Raw genomic sequence first — 19,248 nt, 5'->3', positions numbered from 1 at the left:
TTTGCCTTGAAAGCGGATTGAAAACTAAGGTTTATTCCTTGAAGAAATTCAAACGGACTCTTCTGCTAATAACAACCATCACAAAGGTCTCCATGAACTAGTGTTCCGAAAGCAAGACGAGAATCACCGTCGAACCACCATTTGCGACCAAAGCTATGCACTCCTCAATGAAGAATCGATATCAATGGTCCACAGAATCATATCCTGCGAACTTTGTATCTGCAATTTTGTAGTTGTTCAATTTCCTTTGACGTGGCCAGGTAGGATAGGGTTAGTATTAGAGTAAGAATTTAGTATAGCTTGAGAACCAATCGGTATAGCCTTCCGCTATCCAATCTGCCCATGTGAGCTAAGCACTTGATATTATGTCAAGCAATGCAATCCCATTCCACATTACCCTGGCTAACTAATTGCAACTTAATTGAATGATACAACTCATAAGAGCTTGCGGGGAAAATTGAAACAGTTCGGAAACTTTTGTCATCACTCTGAAATGACTGGAACTAGAGGGATCATTGCGAAACTTTGTACAAACTAAGGACCAAAGTGAAATTAACCACAGCACAGATCTACTCTTGTAGTTTCGTTGACCGTCTTTCCTTCTGCTTCAACTCGCCCATGGCTTCCTCCTCTGGGAACCCCGACGTCGGCGCAGACAGGGCCATGAACATCCCCGGCATCTTGACCTCCTTATCAGTTCTGCACGGCCTTCTCGCCGAAGCTAAGCTTTCCATCGCGCAGAACCCATCAAATGATGGTCATCCTGAAATGGGCAATCAGTGTGAGAAGCTATGCAGGGAGCTCAACCAGATCAAATCCGCCTTCGCCAAGCTCGATAGGCTTGGAGACGAAGTCGCCGTCGCGTTGACGAACTTGGAGAAAAACGTCGGCGAGGTGTTTCGAGCCATCCAGGAAGCCTCCGGTGATGGGTCATTCGACCGAGTCCAGCCCAAGCTACGAACCGTCACCAAGAACGTCCTCAGGTTGAGAATTCAGCTTCCTTCCTTCCCCGTCGTCGAATTTAAAGATCCGTTTGCTGATCGAAATGCGGAGATAGGCGATAGGTTTTGCGTCCATAATGAAATATCCGCTCTGTACATGGCAGAGAAGTATGAGTATTGCTCCGTGTTTGGAGAAGTCTTCGAGGGCCTTGATGACTTAGAGAGGAGGCTCCTGCTGTTCTTCGCAGTGTTTCCCGTGGGTTCGGTGGTGAAGAAGAGAGTCCTGAAGAATTGGTGGGATGGAGAAGGTTTGTTGGAGCTTTCTGCAGAAAAGACGGCAGAAGGTATACTAGAGGAAATGATGGGCAGGTGTTTGGTCGAGGCCGTGAGGGAAGGCCGGAGGTTGGTCGGTTTCAAGATGCGCCCCTTCGTGCACTTTGCGGTGGTTGCTCGGGCGTTGGAAGAGGGATTCTTCGCTTTCGATTCTAAGGGTAATCCCACTGTTGAGCTCTTGAGGTCGAGTAGGGGATGTTTGGTAAAGACTGAAGAAGGGTCTTCTTCCTTGGATAAACTCGAGGATGATCTAGGTTCTGCGCTTGGATTTCAGACTCTGTTCAATGTAAGCGAGCCCTATCCCGACTTCAAGTTGGACTTTTTCTTGAAGTTGAAGCGCCTCAAAGTTCTCAGCTTGGGGAAATGGCAGAGCTCCAGCGGTCACCACATCGAGGTGGATAATACGGAGTTCTTGAAAGGGCTTAAAAGTATGAGAGATTTGAGGCTGTTTAGCCTCAGGGGCATCTCGAGAGTTTCCGAGCTACCTGATGCTGTATGCAAGCTTGGGAACTTGAGGATACTGGACTTGAACGCGTGCCACAACCTCGAGGCACTGCCAGATGGTATCGGCTCGCTCAAGAAGCTGATTTACTTGGATATTTCAGAGTGTTACTTGCTGGACTGTATGCCCAAGGAACTGGCTTTACTCACCGAGCTACAGGTCCTTAAAGGTTTTCTAATCGTTGAAACTACATTTAGGGAGTCCTGCAGTTTCACGGATTTGGCCGGACTAAAGAAGCTGAAGAAATTGAGTGTTTATGCTAACAGAAACGATTTCCCGAGAGCTGATGAGCTTGGCATTTTTCAGAAATTTGAACGGTTGAGGAAGCTATCTATATCTTGGGGAGGCAGGGCCATATTAAAAAAGACGGAGAGCCAATCTGCGGTAGATTCTAATACTACTGCTGTTGTCGATCCAAAGGAAGCCGCTGTAGTGGTCGAAAATGAGAAAAATGTCGCTCTTAATATAAAACATGATCAAGAGGACCATGTAAGCGCTGCAGAACGCAATTCATGGGATAGCACAAAGGAACGAAGTGTCGGGGATGTGGTTGCAGGCGATGAAGGTTTGAAGAGAGCAAGAGAGAGTGCTGATGCTGGAGAAATTATAGAAGAAAGTTGTGCGACAACTGGAGGTAAGTACTGATGTCTCGATTTTGTATTTTTAATCATGTTGTGGTTGCATAAAATTGATTCGAATAATGCGACGTCTGATATTCCAACATGGTTGTGCAACAAATTCAGGAAGCTCCAGAACGTTGGTCGGCAAATATAAACCTACGGAGAGAATGGACGGTTCTGCGGAACTAGGTGCAGGAAACTGTTCGAGGTCATTCAGTGGTCAAGATGGTGACGAGCAGCAAAATGTCACAACAGAGGCAGAGGATACGACAACTCAAGTTGGTGCAGGACATGAACCCGAGCAAGGGCGTAGGATGGACAAATCAAGGAAAGCAAAAGTCTTAGACACACGCATCCGGAAAATTTTGTCTAAACTACCAACGGTTAAGCAGCAAAATGAAGCAGATCCAACATCTGGGGAGGTCTTTAAAGCTCTAGAGAAATTGGATCTCCAATGTTACCCCAACGAGAGCAGTCCTGATTGGCTGAAGCCTGGAAACATGAAGAGCTTGATAAAGTTGTACATTCGAGGAGGGAAACTCCATGATTTCGGTGAAACTCAGAATGATGATTCTTGGTCTGTGGAGATACTACGACTGAAGTTCTTAGATGAGCTGGAAATGAACTGGGACGATGTGCAAGCTTTGTTTCCTAAGTTGATCTACTTGGAGAAATTCGAGTGCAAGAATCTCACGACCTTTCTGGGTGATCTGAATGGAGTGTGGGTGAAGAGATCATAGGGAACTCAACATTTCGCAGTGTAGCCAAGAACTAATTTAAATTCATATCTAGCTCAGTTTTATGTTTCTCAATTCCATTGGCTGCTATACTTTATATCTGGCGTCATTAGACCTGAGGACAGGCACACTAATTGACCTCTCGAATCCCTCAATCGCCATCGTCTCTTCTGCTTTCTTCAACTATCACCTGCTGCGGTTGGTGATCAGTCTATTTGTTACTGAAACTTACATAGATCAAAATTTAAAAAGAGTTCAAGAAAATCGAAGATACTAAAGAAAGCCGGTACTTAGTTGGATCATAAAATAGCCAAAGGATTACAACTGCTCGCTCCTCCTTTCCAACGATGAGTACAACCATCTGCAGGATGCTAATTCTGTATCCGCAGAGTGTATCGCTCATCTTCTTTTGAAACACGTAACTGTCTTTAATAGTATGGGAAGAACAGATCAGTGAGTTCACAAACAGAAGAAGCCAGGCCAGGTCTTGCTTTTGGACCAGACCTCCAAATTACAAAGGGAAGTAAGGCAGAGAAATAGCCGTCTGCCTTGTGACGGTAAATTGTTCTTCTACTTGTTTTCGGGTTTCTCGCTTATGTTATCGCTGATCCTAACATGAAAATAGACAACACCGTTGTGCAAGTAAGCGAAAAGGTATAATTCAACAAGGGTCTGGCATAGCGGAATGAAATGGAAAGAGGAAGGTGTAACCATTACTATGAAGCTGGGTTTGCGTGCGAGATTCCGTTCGATGGGATGTCATTGCTTTGTTTTGAAGGTGACACGAGAGAATTTTCTGACTTTGTTCACTTCTCATGGCTTTTTCGACTCTCAATTAGTCATGGTCTCGTATATATATAGGTTTACAGATGTGTTTCTGTCTTATCTTCTGTGAAACATTGTAAAATTCTGCATTTTTCGTATAATAACCTATTTTTCAAACAGTTTATTATACGAAAACTCAAAGGATTCTACGAGAGCTTTCTTTTACAAGATACGAAACCAATTTAAAATTTAAAAATTTTCAAAATTTAAAATACATCAAATTACCTATTGGCTCACATTTTGCATATTATTTTTTCAGATGATTTGAGTGATAGTCTAGCTGCATGGAAAATCATTTTTGACAGGGACCAGCTTGGAGAACTTCCGAGTTTGACTTGTTACCTTATTCTTATAGGAATAAAGGTTGTATAGATTTCGTGTAAATAGCTTACGAACTTGAAGGATTTTGTTTACCTCTTAATTGAATTAGTGCGAACAATTCATGAATGAATATTTTTGGAGATTTTTATGAAAATAATATTTAATGGGCTAAGGATTATTCAAAATTTTAAGGGAAATGCTGTTGAGAATTTGGGTCGTGACATCTTCCTACAGGGCTAGATTTGGTTAAAATCCACTAGTGCTGCATAAACAAAAAAGTATAACAAAGGTTTATGAGAAAAATGTTGACAGACGATATTATTTTCTAAGATCAACTTATCGGAAAAATGTCCAATATACTAAAATAATGGGACTGAAGTGGCAGGTCGCAATGCACTAAATCTTTCGAACTTTGAAATCCAAATACTTTACAGAGGAGTAAATCCTTCCATCAGTCACTCCAAGTTGAGATCCTTTGTGACTCTGCCCGATTTCACAGCACAAGGAAGGCCCTTCAAGCTCGGCGACCTCTGCTGCTGACCACTCAGCTTCCCACCCTTATAGCTGCAGTTCAAAGTGGGCACTTCACTGATGACGGACGACACGAGGGACAGCTTGCTCTTGTAAGGGGAGTAGCTATCAGAATAAGTATCAAAAGCCCCGGGCCTCAGCTTTGGCGAGCTTAAGGATCTCACTTTTGCCCTGGCAGATTCAGTCGCAGCCATGTATGTTGGGATCGACGGAGAGCTAGGGAAAGTGTCGTCTCCCATCGAACACTGCTTCTTGTGCCTGATCTGTCTCTTTGGAACTGACACTGGGGAACCTGACTGCTCGAATGGGTTCCCTTGCTGTTGTTGCTTAAGGTAGCTACCAGGCTTCAGCTGTCTCCTGCCGTTGTCTTCCTTGGATTTCGGGGTTGGGCTTGGAACTGGGTCTAAGTCTTCGTATTCTCGGCTTTTATTGAGCTGCGTGTCCACCCATTGCTCTAACCAATACCTCCATCTTCCATTAGGCTTTCTGTTTTCAGATTCCGCCGATCTCTGGAAAATTTTCCAACATTCTAGAACATGACATGATATTAACAAAACAACAGGCTTGGATCATGCATTTCACTAACCCGATGATTGTATGAATATTCCTTTATCCGTTCTCGCTTGATTGCAGCCTCTTTCTTGCTCGAGACAAAGGCTTCTTCTTTGTCCTTTGACATTAAGCTGTCATCCCATCTCCTTGGATTGTTCTTCTCGACCTAAAAATGTGAAAACTCATCAGCAAAACAGGCAAAGCATCCTCTTAATCACCATTTACGATTTTTCTAAAGTTCATTTACCTTAATCCTGTCTCTCCACTGTCTGATATGGCTGTTCTCATTGTAACCCCCAGTTCTTTCCCCTACATGAGATCTCGTCGCACAGACTTGCGAGTGAATATTCACGATGGACTGCAGCCGCTGCAGAGTGGTTATCGCCTGCCGCCGAACTGCTCGACCTCGAATGATTGCTTGAAGCTTCACTATACCTTTCAATGCCCTTAAAGCTTTTCTTGCCTGAAACATTTGCAGGCGTTGTGTTAATTGTAAAGCCCATCAGTCATCAGCGATCATAAGACATCAACAGTACAACAAAGATGTACTTTTAACAGATCCAAAAGTTGAGCTCTTCCCATCTTATTTTCTACTTGAAAATAGTTGTACCATGATAGCCTTATTATGCAGTCATCCAAAAGCTTTTCCAAGACTAAATGAAGAATTGGAGGGAATCATTCGAACAGGAAATTGAACAGAGAAAACTCACTAGATATCCTCGAAATGCAGCTTGAATCTTGATTGCAGCTTTGATCTTAAGATCTTCTAATTCGCGGATTTTCATCTCACACTGATGAGCAGCCAGTGACTGAGCATTACCTTGACCACTCTCCTTCCGATCGACTCGAATCGCAAAAGATTCATCCTTTTCTTGTTTATGTTGGTCTGCAGTAGTGATAGACTGAGGGACCAGAACACCGGTACTGAGCTTAAAGACTTCAGCGGCTATCTGAGCAGCCGCCATAGCAGCCTCCGCAGCAGCAGCTGTGGCAATGGCCACATTCAGAGCACTCTTGCTCTGCACTTCCTCTGCTTCACTTAACACTGCCCTCTGAGGCGGGCCGGTAATCGGTGGAGGCAACCTCTTGTTCTGAAGCTTCTCGAAAGCCCATCTCCTCCTCCTCTCCTTCTATGGAACATTAGCAAAGAATGAAATTACCGAACTGAAATCAGCTTCAGTGAATATATTCAATTCCAGCAAGTGATAGTGCTTACCTTTTCTGCCCTTGATCTCGCATCCAACCTGAAGAACCTCTTAACGAAGTCGAACCAGCTCTTCTTCTTCCTAGCCATGGAGCTGACTCACATACTCTGATGATCACTGCACACTTACCATCTGATCAGTGAAGCAATTTAAAGCAACGGAAGAGGTTTCTAAATAAAGAAATGACAGTTGAAGTTGATACATGAAACATTCCCATCAAAGCCTTGGGGAGAGAGACAAATGGAGAATAATATAATACTATTTTTTGACTTCCTGAACCCAAATTGAACACGAGGGCCTCAAAACCAGGAGCTGGATTTGGTTAAATATGCTGAAACCAATGCAATTAAAATTGGAAAATGTTACCTTTTCTGCACTCCTTTTCTTGCAGATTTAGCATACCAAGCCTACTTCTTCACTGTGGACATGCATTGGGAGAGTAAAAAATTGGAGAAAGATTTGGCTTGATTTCAGATCACATGGATCACTAACATATCCATACCGATATCCCATCAAGCTCTCGAGCGGATGGAACGGAAACCCACTTGACGAATCCCCCCCCCCCCCGGGAAGAATGTTAAATACACCAGCACAGGAGGTGGGTTGTGATGAGAATGATTAAGCATCAAAGTTGGGCATGAAATGTTGTTTAAACTGTTTACAGGAATGATTTATATTTACCTTTCATTATGAGATTTGCATCACATCAGTTTCAGAGCTGTGGGTCCTCCTCCCCTCCAAGCACTTGGTGTGATAAAAGGAAAAAGCCTCCAATGAGCTTCCTTGGGGCCTGTGCTCAAACTGTCAATGGCATGTTCTATGTTTGCTGGGCGTGAAGTTACTCCTATGCCCTTTGGAGATTTGCCTTCTATGAGGGGCAAAGAGAGAGAGAGAGAGAGAGAGAGATCAGAGCAGAGCACCAAAGCCACGACCACTATCATCATGATGGTCTTGATGGTGCATCTACAACATGCAGAGATGGGCCCGTCGCTGGGATGATGAAATTTCACTGTCCATGTATACATATACACATGCTTCCAACTGCACATATATAGCTTTATATCCCTGTCTCTGTCTCAGATGTAATTCTTCCTCTGTGGAGTCCCTTTTATGGCTAAAATAAGTTACGGGACTTCTTGGATGGTTCTAGGGAAGGACCTGCAGAGTCTGAAACGCAATCGATCTCATCGGTTTTGCAATCTGCTCTATTTAGCGCCTTGAGAATAATCCCAACAACATAAGTAACGAGGAACGCGCTAACTGGCATTATGTACTGTTAGAGTAGAGTTTTTACAGCAGTAAGTAACGCTTTGTTGCAGCTTTTACACGTCGTGGGCTGCACATTGAGCAGCAGCAGCTATGTTGAGGAGGGCATCTGATAGATTCCTCCTCGCGTCCGAACAAAGGGAGCATATGAACTTGCAGAGCACTAACACTTCTGATCCAAGAGATGGAGAGAGAGAAAGAGAAGGTGACATTATTGAGGACAGGTGGGGAAGATTTTGAATGTGCAAAGGGACAGGAGAATGTAAAGGAACAAACAAAGCTAACATGGGTCTCTGCAACAATGGCAGTCCAGCTGTTAAATGGCCCTCATCGACTTTTCCAAACTCCACGCATCCCTCAAATATCTCTCGTCTACGAACTCAAATGTACTATCCCTGGGATACAGTGCCTTTAAGATCGGATACGAGCCGTCTTTATACGCGAAAGGCTGATCGTTGGCTCTGCAGATAATGATCGAAAAGAGCGAGATCCGTGAAGGTATCTTTCGGAAAGGGTGAGGGGACTCTTCATGAGTTTTGGCAGGTTATTCAATCATGCATTGAGGCTTTGTCAGAGAATGGCACTGTTGGTGTGTGTGAATGGCCTTTGCGTGCAACTTTGGTATGATCAAGGTTGGGTCTCTCACCTCACATTGAGTGGAGACTGGGGCAGCCCCATTTTAGGTAGCTTCCAAATGTGTATACTTCCATGTCTTTCTGACTGCTTTCTGAACATACACATCTTTCTACTTTGAACATCTCATTCATTCACTACAAATCGCGGCCAGAGAGGTAAAATCTAATTGCGATGTTGAGCAGTCAGCCCATATAAACGGGGACCAGTTAGTCAAGCCGTTTCAATAATATTCACCGTATTGCACTGTATAGTATACTTCATTATAGATATTGTAAAGCAAAACAACCCCTCTCCTGTACAAGGACATCCTTTTAATCAAAACAGTGGCATTACTTATGCCATAAATCACTCGGATGTGTATATTCTGTGTAAACTGTTTATGTATGTCCTTGTGTAGTGCTGTGTCGACCCCTTGGAGATGGTGTTCATTTGGTGATGCGGAAGCTATCTTCCACCGCCTTCTTTCGGGAGTCCACAAACTGCATATAGATTTGTGTTCAGTGACATCTGTTTACTGTGTTATAACTTAAAAGATTGGGGGAAAGAACAGTTTAAGGCTTGAAGCAGTATCTGGTAAAGAGTTACACGGAGAATTCAAATATGATATCGGGCTAGCTATACTAACCTCTAACTTTAGTTCATTTCTCGTGGCATGCCCTCGTAAGTATCCGAACTTTGAGATCCTTACTAAACTCCAGTCTTGCACCTGCAGGGATATTAAGTTTGGTATTGACAAAGACGGACTCCAAATTGGTTTAAAAGAAGAGAGAGAGATCTGACTAACTCACATTATCTGGAAATCCATCCAGAGTGAAACCCGCCATGCCAATAACAGCTTGCACCGGAGCACTGTAGTTGCTGTGGTCGTACACGTCTACCCTGTCTTGATCCTTTACTGGGAAGGCCTTGCACTCACTTTGGTATACAGAGCAAGTCCGTTCGTAATTGTGAACGTGCCCAAAAAGAGCCAAATCGACCTATGGACGTACGTTTCTGGTTACATTGGTATAGAAATACGAGACCAGAAAGATGCTGAAGAGCTGATGAGAATGATGAAGAAGCTCACCTTGTTATCGAGGAGTAAAGGCTCAACAGCATTTTGAAACCTCTTATCGACGCTAAATACCCCGGTAGAGGAAGTGTACATAGGTCTGTGCCTGTGTCATTGTGTAAAGACATGATCTCAATTGTCTGATAAGGTCCTGAAATTTAGGAGAAAATCGACTATGGTCGTTGAAGAATTATTTGTACGGACTAGTACTTACCCCATGAAAACGAGCCAAGGAGTTTTCGACCTGTCAACTGAAGCCATATCACTCTTCATCCATTGATACTAGAGCAGAGCAGAAATTAGAACACATGAGATCAAGACAGAAAAATGCTATTGAACAGACATAACTCAGGTGAAAAGTTTGTCAGATTACGGTAATTTTAATTTACCTGCTCCGAGGTTTCAGTCCAATCGTGCTCAGTCGAGATCACCGTGAAATGAATGCTCCCCTGCTCTATTGAGTACCAAGGCTTATCCTTGGCTGGAGTAGGCATTGGAAAATAGGTCTCATAGGCAACACCACATTCGCCTCCCGAGTCTGGGGTACCGTAAATCGACCCTGAGTCAATGTAGTCCCTTTGTGCGAGAAATGAACAGCCGGATCAATATTCATGGACCAAATTACTAAGGAAAACTGGACCAACATCGAGAACTTGGGATACTTACCTTTCATGATTTCCGATTGCAGTCATGTAAGAAACATGGGATGCCAAGGGGGTGATGAGGTGAAGGAAGAAGTCCCACTCCACCAAAAAGCCCGTGGCATAGCTTATGTCTCCAATATGAAATATAGAGTCCACATTGCCTGAATTTACTTCTTCTGTCATAGCATCGATCACCGAGATCGATCCAGGCTGCAAAAAGTCATCAAGCTCAAAAACTTTATGAATGGGTGGTATCTCGTATGCACTCCCAATTAAGTGATACTTCCTCTACCTGAATGTAGTGCTCGACTGAAGCATCCTTGGGAGCTTTTCCCATGTCACCGAATGCAAGAAACTTGAGCTCATCTGATCCCCCAGTAGGGGGCGTTTTGAATTGGATCTTATCACTCCAACCGGCTGAATCACTACATCAACAAAAAAGAAATAGATGCAGTGGTTCATGTATCATTGAGACCCGATAATTTGAGCTGATCATTCGTATTACATATTGAAGAAATGCAGAATACTATCATTCAAAATAGCAATACACTAACTTCCAGAAACTCGATGTAGATACCAGAGAGTCAGTTCAAGTGTACACATATCGAAACTGAGGGCAAAAATTACCTTCCAAATTTGTAGGAATAGCTTGTTGAAGGTTGCAGCCCTGTCAGCACTGCAGAGTGGATGTAACCCGGATCATGCCAACCGAAATCCTTTGCCGGACTTGGTATAGCCTTACCTGTCGGTTTTCAACCGACAAAAAACATTGTTTTAGGTTTCATACATATTAACATTGTTGCATCTATCAGCTGAGACTACAAATCGAATCAAAGATAATTTTTTTCATCTTCCATGGAGTTGTTCAGTTCTCAAGCATTTCGATTATGAAAATAAAAACATATTTCAGTATCAAGCTCATCAAGTTTATTTGAAGGAGCCCACCCTAGCCAAAATGTCATTTTGCAGTAAGTCTTTGTTGTACGATTTTCTCAAGCCAAAATTACTCAACTTAGCAGGACAAGGCAGCAAGCTGTTTTTAGCACAAATAATCTTTTGATTCTAATACCAAAATCGATTAACCACTCACTGCACATATCATCTTGAGAAAATGTGGCGACTTGTGATGTCTCTGACTTGCCATCTCCATACTGCACCTGTTGAGCTTCTCCATCTCCACTTATCCATGACGCCCTCATCTGCAGCATTTGGTTATTAATAAATACAGCCATTGTACACGCATCCCAGAAAACATGAAAACATTCGCCAACCAACTCTACTGTTTTCTTCATTGTGGTCTGTGGATCAGAGTCCTCTGCAGCTGGGCTTTGTATGCAGTTGACAACAATCTTGTTGTCGACAATAACACGGGCAGACACAACTGAACTGACCCTGAACTGCAGTGGATCCAGTTGGACTTACAATCTCATTTCGTGGACCCGCCATTTAGTTCTGATCCATCAAATCTATTCCTCAACCCTGTTTAAAATTTCTAGCATCTTCTGAATTTCCATCAGTTTTTGTTGTGACTGATGACAATTACTGGCAAAGATAAATAGGATTAAGCCACCATTGACCCTGCGCTATCTAAATCCCGATAAATTGAAAAATTAAATTATAGTGCAAAGTGGCTTAGATCTTTAGTCCATTATATCAGCTTTGCAAGTTTCAGGACATTGAGTACTTGACTAGATGGAAAAAGAAGTAACCACATTGGACCGAAACAAAGAACTATAAGATGAATATACTTACAGATGTTCCCGTAGAATCAATGCTGTTGAGATGCGCATATAGAGGCTGCTTAGGATTGGCAAAACTGATGGCATCGGTCCTCTTCAGTATGCAAGGAGTCAAGAATCCTCCGGTGAAAAGCACGAACTCAATGTCAGTTCTGAAGTTTACAACATGGAACGATAAGGACCCGCTGCAGGTGGCCACCAAGCAGGTGCCATTATCATTAGACTTCTTGCATTCTTGCTTCCCGCAATTCAGGTAGTCCGGGTCATTTCTCAGGTACTGTGCCTGAGATCACCAAAAACCAACCCTCACGATCAACATACTATGATGTGTAGGTTCAGAAGCCAAAAGCGACCCAAGAACCATAATGTCACTATGAAAATCCTTCAATAACCAAATCAATTACTATTCCCTATTAACTTGTTTAGTCAGTTTTGCATATCTACCAAGGTACACACCGAAACACTTGTTTAATCGGTTCGACCCGGATTGATATATTTTCTTTTCAGGTTTTGCCAAAGTGAGGTGCCGAATGAACAGCCTTGCTTGGACTTTGCGTAAACGTTATGGACTTCCCGGCTGACTCCACTCTAAAGTGAAAGGCAATTACTATGAGGTTGTATTTCATTTTATTAATTTGCAATTGCACCCCTACTTTTACAATTAATAGGTAAAGTTCCCCAAATATTAACTTGATTTCACATTAAGGCCCACCAGACATTGAATTCTCATTACTTATCCACAAAGATGAAAACTCTCGATTATGTATGTGAATAATATTATAAACGTTGTTCATATACACCATTATCAAATACTTGTCCAATATTTAGTGTGTTCGATCCCAAACCATTTTATTTTGTATCCTGAATCGAATTCCCCATACCTTCGATCGATTCGTATTAAATTAAACTGAGCCTGTAGATCCATTGGTTGAGCTATATTCACAACACGATATATGGTAAAACGCTCAAAAGATGGGAAAATGACTCCAACAAATTGGAATAATGGTGAGTTCATATCAGATGAAATTTTCTATAGTTTTCCACCTTCTACTTTCGACTGAAACTGTGTTCCTTTTTCCTTATTATGCAGAAAATCAAAAGTTAGGCACTGAACACATATGAGATCACCTACAAAAGTTAGGCAGATAGATCATCCATAAGTTATGTTCATGCTGATGCACTATGCTTGTGAAACTTTCACTTTACCACTGCTGCACAAAAGATTTCACGTGTTCAGCAACAAACTATTAATTAATGAGTTGATTTTTGATTGGATAGCACGTGCACCATGGAGCCCAGCCGGTGACCGATTAAACCGTCTCGTCTCGTATTTGTTATCTAAATCTCATGCCGGACGGTAGACGTAGTATTTCAGATATTCTGAGCCAGTTTTATTAGCTCAATTCGTCACATTGAGTTATTAGCATACCAGGCAAGTATCAAACCATAATTTTACGTGCTTACAAGAATCTTACTATTTTTTTCCTGCTACATAAGATCATCTGAGATTCTCTTGTTATTCATAATACGAATTTTAACCTTGCCAAAACTAAGAAAGAGGTAAAACTTTTGTCTAACATTCAGTTTTCAAAAATTGCACTTTAATATAATCTTAGAAAATTTAAAACCTGTTTGATAAGGAGAATGAGGTGAGTCTATCAATTCATATCTCCGTGAACCGCTCGCTCATTTCGATATATTTCTTCTGATACTCCACTTTTATAAATTTTTATTGATAACTTGTCGATATAATTGAAAGAATAATTCTAACAGTATTTTCTAGACGAATTCCATAATCAGAGGATGTTAATATTAAAAATAAAAATAAAAAATGCAAATTATACATAAGACTTGATAATGAAAAGTTTGAAGAAAATCGTGTGAAGCGCTGGCACAATATCTAATGTTTATATACGTGAGGAATTTTAATATTAATGTCAAAAGAATTTAAATAATTAATTAATTAGTTAACCATAGTTTCCTATGCGAAAGCAGTTAGTTCATATTACCTTGACGGGGTAGTGGCAAAGGAGGGGAAGATCGCTAAGGTCACCCGTTTGGACATACTGAGCCTTGTTCAATGGACAAGCTGATACACTACACCATGAAGAAAATAATAATAATAAGAATCAAAATAATTACTCATATACAAAATAACATACACACACACACATATATATATCGATATAGACATATATATTGTGTCAACCTTCTCAAATGTGTTAACTGTTAAAGCTATGATTCTTACTCAGAATTCGATGGCGTGATCATCGCGACCCAATCGGACTTCGAGGGAGACAAGACACCGCTGACGTTCACCGTGACGTATTCATCGTCCGAAAGGCTAGAATTTGCCCTGACACTGATCTTCAGGTAAGGGTTTGCGTCGGGACACTTGAGGAGACTCCTTCTGTTCAGCAGCCGGAACTCTGAGATCCCGGTGTAGTTCCGGTGTCGGGCAGCAGAGTGGGCAACCAAAGGATGCAAAGAAGAAAGCCCGGTGGAGAAGAGGAGGGAAGAGATGAGCAAAATAACAATATGGATGGCCTCCGTCGAAGACATGCTTCGAGGATGTCTATGAATCAATTGATACTTAGAAGACAAGGGATTGATGATGATGATAATGATGATCTCTTTGGTTTCTTCTCCCTAAACTTTGCATTGAGTGTGGGGTTTGATTAATGTCGAATCCAAATGTGTGCAAGGCAATACATATATATAGGCAGAAAATTAGGCACGTTCTTGTTTCATGGCGTGACATTTGTTGCTCATGTTGATACTTCATAGGCAATAGTACTGCTGTCATTTCTATGATATTCTGTTTGTTCTTTTTCTTTTCTTTTTTCCCTTTTCTGGAAAAGTTGGTAAAAATTTATTTTGTCTTTGCACCATTGCCAAATTTTCACAATATCGCATTTATAATTCGGATATTCTTACTGCTCAGATTGGCATGTATGTAATTTGGCAACATAGTAATTACCTACCCGAACTCGGTTTAATCCATCGGCTAGCTGTGTTCATAAGCTTTTTTTTTATAGAAGAATCCATTCGATCCGTACATGAATTGAGTCGTACAAGATTCTATTCATCGGCTTTTCATCTGTTCTAACCAATCCACAGCCTCTATAGATTGTACGTTTTTACATGAGGAGCAATTTGAATAACCCTTAGGCGCGATATAATTATAATAAGATTTCCACAAGGTATCATGATTCATTGCTTGATTAATTACGCATCAAGAGGAGCATATATCACGGTAATACAAAAACATTGCGTCAAAATCTAGTCTATATATCTATATCTATATATACGTTAAATTGAGGCCCTTTTTTTTATGTCAAGCTCGTCGTATACTATAAATTGATCGTGTTGAGTATTCGATGTTCATACCGTGCTTACACTGATTATTTCCCTCCTTTTATGTCAACGGGGTATCCATCTAATAACATTGATTGCTGCTTAAGGCAAAACTAGTGTGCGTATAGTATAGGTTCCGGTACTACAATTTGTATTTTTGTCAAGCATGCCAATTAAATATTCTAATCATAGAATATAATGTTGTTTTATTGCAGAAGCCACTCTTCAGAAGGTACCACTATAGATTAATCGGTCCGCTTCGTTTAATTTAATGCGTCACCATCGCACCATTTTCAAGTCACGGGTAAATCGTATTTTAAGCTGGACCGATCAGGTGGATCGTAATGTCTCCTCTCCTCATCAGCTTTTCGGTGAAAAGCGTTCTAAACTCTTGTGAATTTACACCGAATTACAAAGGAAATGAGTAATTTTATTTTTAAGATGTTTGGCACTCGAAAGTGGAAAGTTAATTAATCTTTGGTAGGTGATTGAGCAATGGATTTGTTTGATATCCTCCCACTAATTATAATTTGGCACAGTCAATTTTCGTGTTTTAATTTGATCGGCGCCAAAGAAGTTTGTGCGTGGAAACCATACTAACTAACCATGAGCATTGAGTTATTCTCTATAAGCATAGTGGAAAAGAAATTAGTCAAATTTGGTCGTACGCTTTTAGAACGGCTAATTAGTTACATATTCACAGTAGAGTTAAATGCACTTTGCCCCCTGACCTATGAGGTGAAATTAAGTTTGCCCCCCAACCTATGAATTTTGGCAGAGTGCCCCTTCACCTAATCTAAAAATAAGCAATGTGACTCCCATATTAAATTTTGGTCATAATTTCGGTTAAAAGAAGGCACATGTTGATCACATGTCAATTTAATGGGGGCAAAATTATCACAGGGAATAATTAATCAAAAATTGGATTTTTGCAAAATTAGGCTATTTTGATTGTTCGTCTTCCCCGATGTCTATAGCTCTTCCCCGACCGCCAGCACCATTGCGAATCTAGTTGAATCCGGCAACCGTCGGCCTTCTCTGCTCGTCTGCCGCAGTTCATCATTCTCTAACCATCGTCCGCCTTCTCTACTTGTCCGTCATCTAGCCCTCTTCATCTAGTGATTTTTCGATTCCTTGCTATTGAGTGCCATTGATTTTCCATTGCTGCATATGATGTTCTAATTGGTTCAATTTAGTGTGTGGGTGTTCTGGGCAGCTCAAAATAATCATTATCCCTCATCGTCTATGTGCAATTTGCTGGTTTTCTGGAATTTCCAAACGCCTACTTTGTGTTTGTGTTGTTCTGCAAACATCGGGAAAGACGAACGATCAAAATAGCCTAATTTTGCAAAAATTCAATTTTTAATTAATTATTCCCTGTGATAATTTTGCCCCCATTAAATTGACATGTGATTAGCATGTGCCTTCTTTTGGTCGGAATTCTGATCGGAATTTAATTCGGGAGTCACATTGCTTATTTTTGAATTAGGTGAGGGGGCACTCTGCCAAAATTCATAGATTGGGGGTAAACCTAATTTCACCTTATAGGTCGGGAGGCAAAGTGCATTTAACTCTTCACGATACTTGTGAGCACGGACCTTCTTTCCAGTCTGTTTCATGAACCCGATTTTTCGCGAGGGCCGGTCTACTCCGATCAAATTTGCACACTGTTGCCCTCATAGAACGCGATGCTACTTCCCTTCTGTAATACGGGGACTCCTGCAGTGAATACAGACTATCCAGTGGATTGGGAGTTCGTCACACTAATGACTAATTGGACTCCATCGTATCAGTAGTTTCATTTCGACTCATTTATTAATCACATTGTGACGAGAAGGCTCTAATGTAGTCCAAGATGTCTCCAGCTTCCCGTTCTCGACCCATGTCGTCGGTAAACCGAATTGAATGGAACCCGAGGAAAATGAGGCCCATTTCTGAAATCAAAGAAAGCCCAGTCTGCCCGTCGGGCCCAAACCAAGCGGGGCGTGCCTCGTGAGTTATGACCCGCAATGGTCAGCTGTTCACTTTAGCTGTTGCATTTGCATGATCAATGCATTGCAACGATTCAAGCGAGTCTCATTAGCAAGTTCGAGTTTGATTAACGGTGTTCTACCTATTAGAAGGAGGTCGTTACGGAAAACCAAGTGACCGGATATATTTGGCATGATATCATATTGACATAGTGGTAAATTCAGGCCCATTCGCTTGATAAAAGCCCGTGAAGATCTCCGGTCCATCAATGAGTCCCAATCGATTTTCCCCTGCCCTATCTTCACCTCCTCCACTTTTAAGGGACATACATAAAAAGACATGTAGAGGTAACGAGAAAACTCTCTCTCAATTACTCTCTTTTAATGCTCTCCAGATACACGCCCGAGAATCCTTCTTGCAGGTCAAGGAACAACGGTCGGACACAGAAAGGAGGACCCGAGGATCCTTCGTGATGGGGACTTTTTTCCCGCATCACATATATTTCCACCACGGACGAGTGTGAGTTCCCCGAGGATTGAGATCTTGGAATGACATGGATGCATAAAAACTTGTTTAATACGCTTAGGCCTGTTGATTGCCAGGGGCAAGGGGAACCGATGCGAAGATCATACAACGCTTAAAGATTAATCAAGTGCAGATGCACATATCCTCGTATACTTGATTAATCAGCAATCTTATAATAATAATAGCAACCCTCGAGATTCAGCTCGGGATCAGAAACAGAACAAAACTCTGTTTCTTACAGGATTGTTGGAGATCAACATCAATAGATCATCTGCACCGCGGCTGTTCTTCTTTTGGAAATGCTAAATTGTGATCGGTTTCAGAAGATCCTTCTGCTGGTAGGTGCCAAGGTCAAGCTTCAATGTCCATCCCCAACAGCCACAATCCTACTTCACGTCGTGAAAGAACTGTGAGCGAAAATTGCAGCGGAAAACACCAATGGACATGCCAAATGAATGGTTAAAGACCAGAAAGAGCCTGTAAGTGTTCATATTAGAATATATTTTGGGGATTCTTACCTTTGATAGATGATACACATACTGTGTATATTTACTTACCATGTAATCCTGAGATTATAAATACATCATGAGCCAACCCTATTGTGGTGTGAGCATTAACTATTCATATGGTATCAGAGCCATTAACCCTATTCAATTTACCCGGCCTATTCAATTTTCTTTTCTCAGCCTTCTTTTACCCATGGCGTCAGAAGGGGAAAATGTCAATGTCAATCAACTCACCTCTGATAGCACCAATTCTTCTTCCCCCCTTTTACCCAATCCATTTTCTTCTTCGACCTCCACCACCATTGCTGCACAACCGAGCTTTACTGCCCAGATCCTGCACACCAACAACGGAACCATCACCACACCTAATATCACCAATCTGATTACAATTACCCTGAATCAGAAAAATTACATTATTTGGAAATCTTTGTTCTCCACTTTTCTCCTCTCCCATGATCTCTTTTCCTACGTTGATGGCAGCTATACATGCCCGGAGTCAACAGATGTCAACTTTGCAGGGTGGATTCGCACAGATCAACACATTAGATCCTGGATCTTTGCAACTATTGCTGAGGATCTTCTTGAGGAGGTTCACGACCTGTCCACTGCGAAGGCCGTGTGGGATTGCCTCCAGACCCGATTCCTGGAAAGAACACGTTCCCGTGCTGTCGACATCAAGATTCTCCTCTCTCGTGTGAAGCTAACTGATCAAGGAACTGATAAATACCTTCGTGATTTAAAGGTATTGGCTGACGAACTCAGGGAAATCGGGAAACCCCTTTCAGATGAAGATCTCGTCACTTATGCCCTAGCAGGTCTCCCCAAGGAATATGAGTCTTTCGTCACCACAAATGCAAATGATCGTGATCCACTGACCTTCGAGACTCTTCGAACCAAGCTCACACATCAGGAGAAGAGACTTAAACAATTTTATCCAGAATCCAACTCTGTTCCAGCACCCAATCCTCCAACGGCACTGCAGGCAC

The 19,248-nt window shown here is 41.8% G+C and overlaps 3 protein-coding genes across 9 annotated transcripts; 1 reads left to right on the top strand and 2 right to left on the bottom strand.

Annotated features, from left to right (window-relative positions):
* Positions 1-133: 133 nt before the first annotated feature.
* Positions 134-3,230, top strand: LOC116189636 (disease resistance RPP13-like protein 4). 2 transcript variants are annotated; one of them, XM_031519391.1, is made up of 3 exons: positions 628-983; positions 1,106-2,410; positions 2,520-3,230. In XM_031519391.1, the coding sequence occupies exons 1-3, from the start codon at positions 926-928 to the stop codon at positions 3,134-3,136; spliced, it is 1,980 nt and encodes a 659-aa protein (XP_031375251.1). In that variant the 5' UTR covers positions 628-925; the 3' UTR covers positions 3,137-3,230. The 2 variants fall into 2 exon arrangements, with proteins under 2 accessions (XP_031375250.1, XP_031375251.1); XM_031519390.1 differs by having other exon boundaries at positions 134-2,410.
* A 1,339-nt stretch (positions 3,231-4,569) lies between these two features.
* Positions 4,570-8,201, bottom strand: LOC116188519 (protein IQ-DOMAIN 31). 6 transcript variants are annotated; one of them, XM_031517938.1, is made up of 8 exons: positions 7,249-8,201; positions 7,070-7,111; positions 6,934-6,985; positions 6,579-6,684; positions 6,073-6,492; positions 5,610-5,825; positions 5,397-5,528; positions 4,570-5,319 (listed from the first exon to the last, which is right to left on the bottom strand). In XM_031517938.1, exons 4-8 carry the CDS (start codon positions 6,654-6,656, stop codon positions 4,735-4,737), a joined length of 1,431 nt encoding a protein of 476 aa, XP_031373798.1. In that variant the 5' UTR covers positions 6,657-6,684; positions 6,934-6,985; positions 7,070-7,111; positions 7,249-8,201; the 3' UTR covers positions 4,570-4,734. The 6 variants fall into 6 exon arrangements, with proteins under 6 accessions (XP_031373798.1, XP_031373799.1, XP_031373797.1 ...); XM_031517939.1 differs by lacking the exon at positions 7,070-7,111; XM_031517937.1 differs by having other exon boundaries at positions 7,070-7,629.
* Positions 8,202-8,599: 398 nt separating this feature from the next.
* On the bottom strand, positions 8,600-14,602 carry LOC116188518 (probable inactive purple acid phosphatase 27). The gene is made up of 13 exons (XM_031517934.1): positions 14,152-14,602; positions 13,913-14,000; positions 11,917-12,186; positions 11,255-11,363; positions 10,792-10,906; positions 10,457-10,589; positions 10,187-10,374; positions 9,910-10,096; positions 9,735-9,802; positions 9,536-9,626; positions 9,258-9,446; positions 9,095-9,175; positions 8,600-8,948 (listed from the first exon to the last, which is right to left on the bottom strand). The coding sequence occupies exons 1-13, from the start codon at positions 14,463-14,465 to the stop codon at positions 8,895-8,897; spliced, it is 1,887 nt and encodes a 628-aa protein (XP_031373794.1). The 5' UTR covers positions 14,466-14,602; the 3' UTR covers positions 8,600-8,894.
* Positions 14,603-19,248: the final 4,646 nt, after the last annotated feature.

The sequence above is a fragment of the Punica granatum genome, chromosome 8 (assembly GCF_007655135.1).
Source record: "Punica granatum isolate Tunisia-2019 chromosome 8, ASM765513v2, whole genome shotgun sequence".
Lineage (NCBI taxonomy): Eukaryota > Viridiplantae > Streptophyta > Magnoliopsida > Myrtales > Lythraceae > Punica > Punica granatum.
This window is presented reverse-complemented; position numbering and strand designations above follow the sequence as displayed.

Bases quoted from the DNA above. Each gene is read 5' to 3' on its own strand.
- LOC116189636 (XM_031519390.1), top strand. From the start codon at position 619: ATGGCTTCCTCCTCTGGGAACCCCGACGTCGGCGCAGACAGGGCCATG. The intron at 2,411-2,519 runs GTAAGTACTGAT...CAACAAATTCAG, and splicing joins AAGTTGTGCGACAACTGGAG to GAAGCTCCAGAACGTTGGTC.
- LOC116188518 (XM_031517934.1), bottom strand. From the start codon at position 14,465: ATGTCTTCGACGGAGGCCATCCATATTGTTATTTTGCTCATCTCTTCC. The intron at 11,364-11,916 runs GTAAGTATATTC...CAAATGCTGCAG, and splicing joins TTGATTCTACGGGAACATCT to ATGAGGGCGTCATGGATAAG. The intron at 10,590-10,791 runs GTAATTTTTGCC...TTGTTGATGTAG, and splicing joins TATTCCTACAAATTTGGAAG to TGATTCAGCCGGTTGGAGTG.
- LOC116188519 (XM_031517938.1), bottom strand. From the start codon at position 6,656: ATGGCTAGGAAGAAGAAGAGCTGGTTCGACTTCGTTAAGAGGTTCTTC. The intron at 5,826-6,072 runs GTGAGTTTTCTC...CAAATGTTTCAG, and splicing joins CTGCATTTCGAGGATATCTA to GCAAGAAAAGCTTTAAGGGC. The intron at 5,529-5,609 runs GTAAATGAACTT...TCACATTTTTAG, and splicing joins AGTGGAGAGACAGGATTAAG to GTCGAGAAGAACAATCCAAG.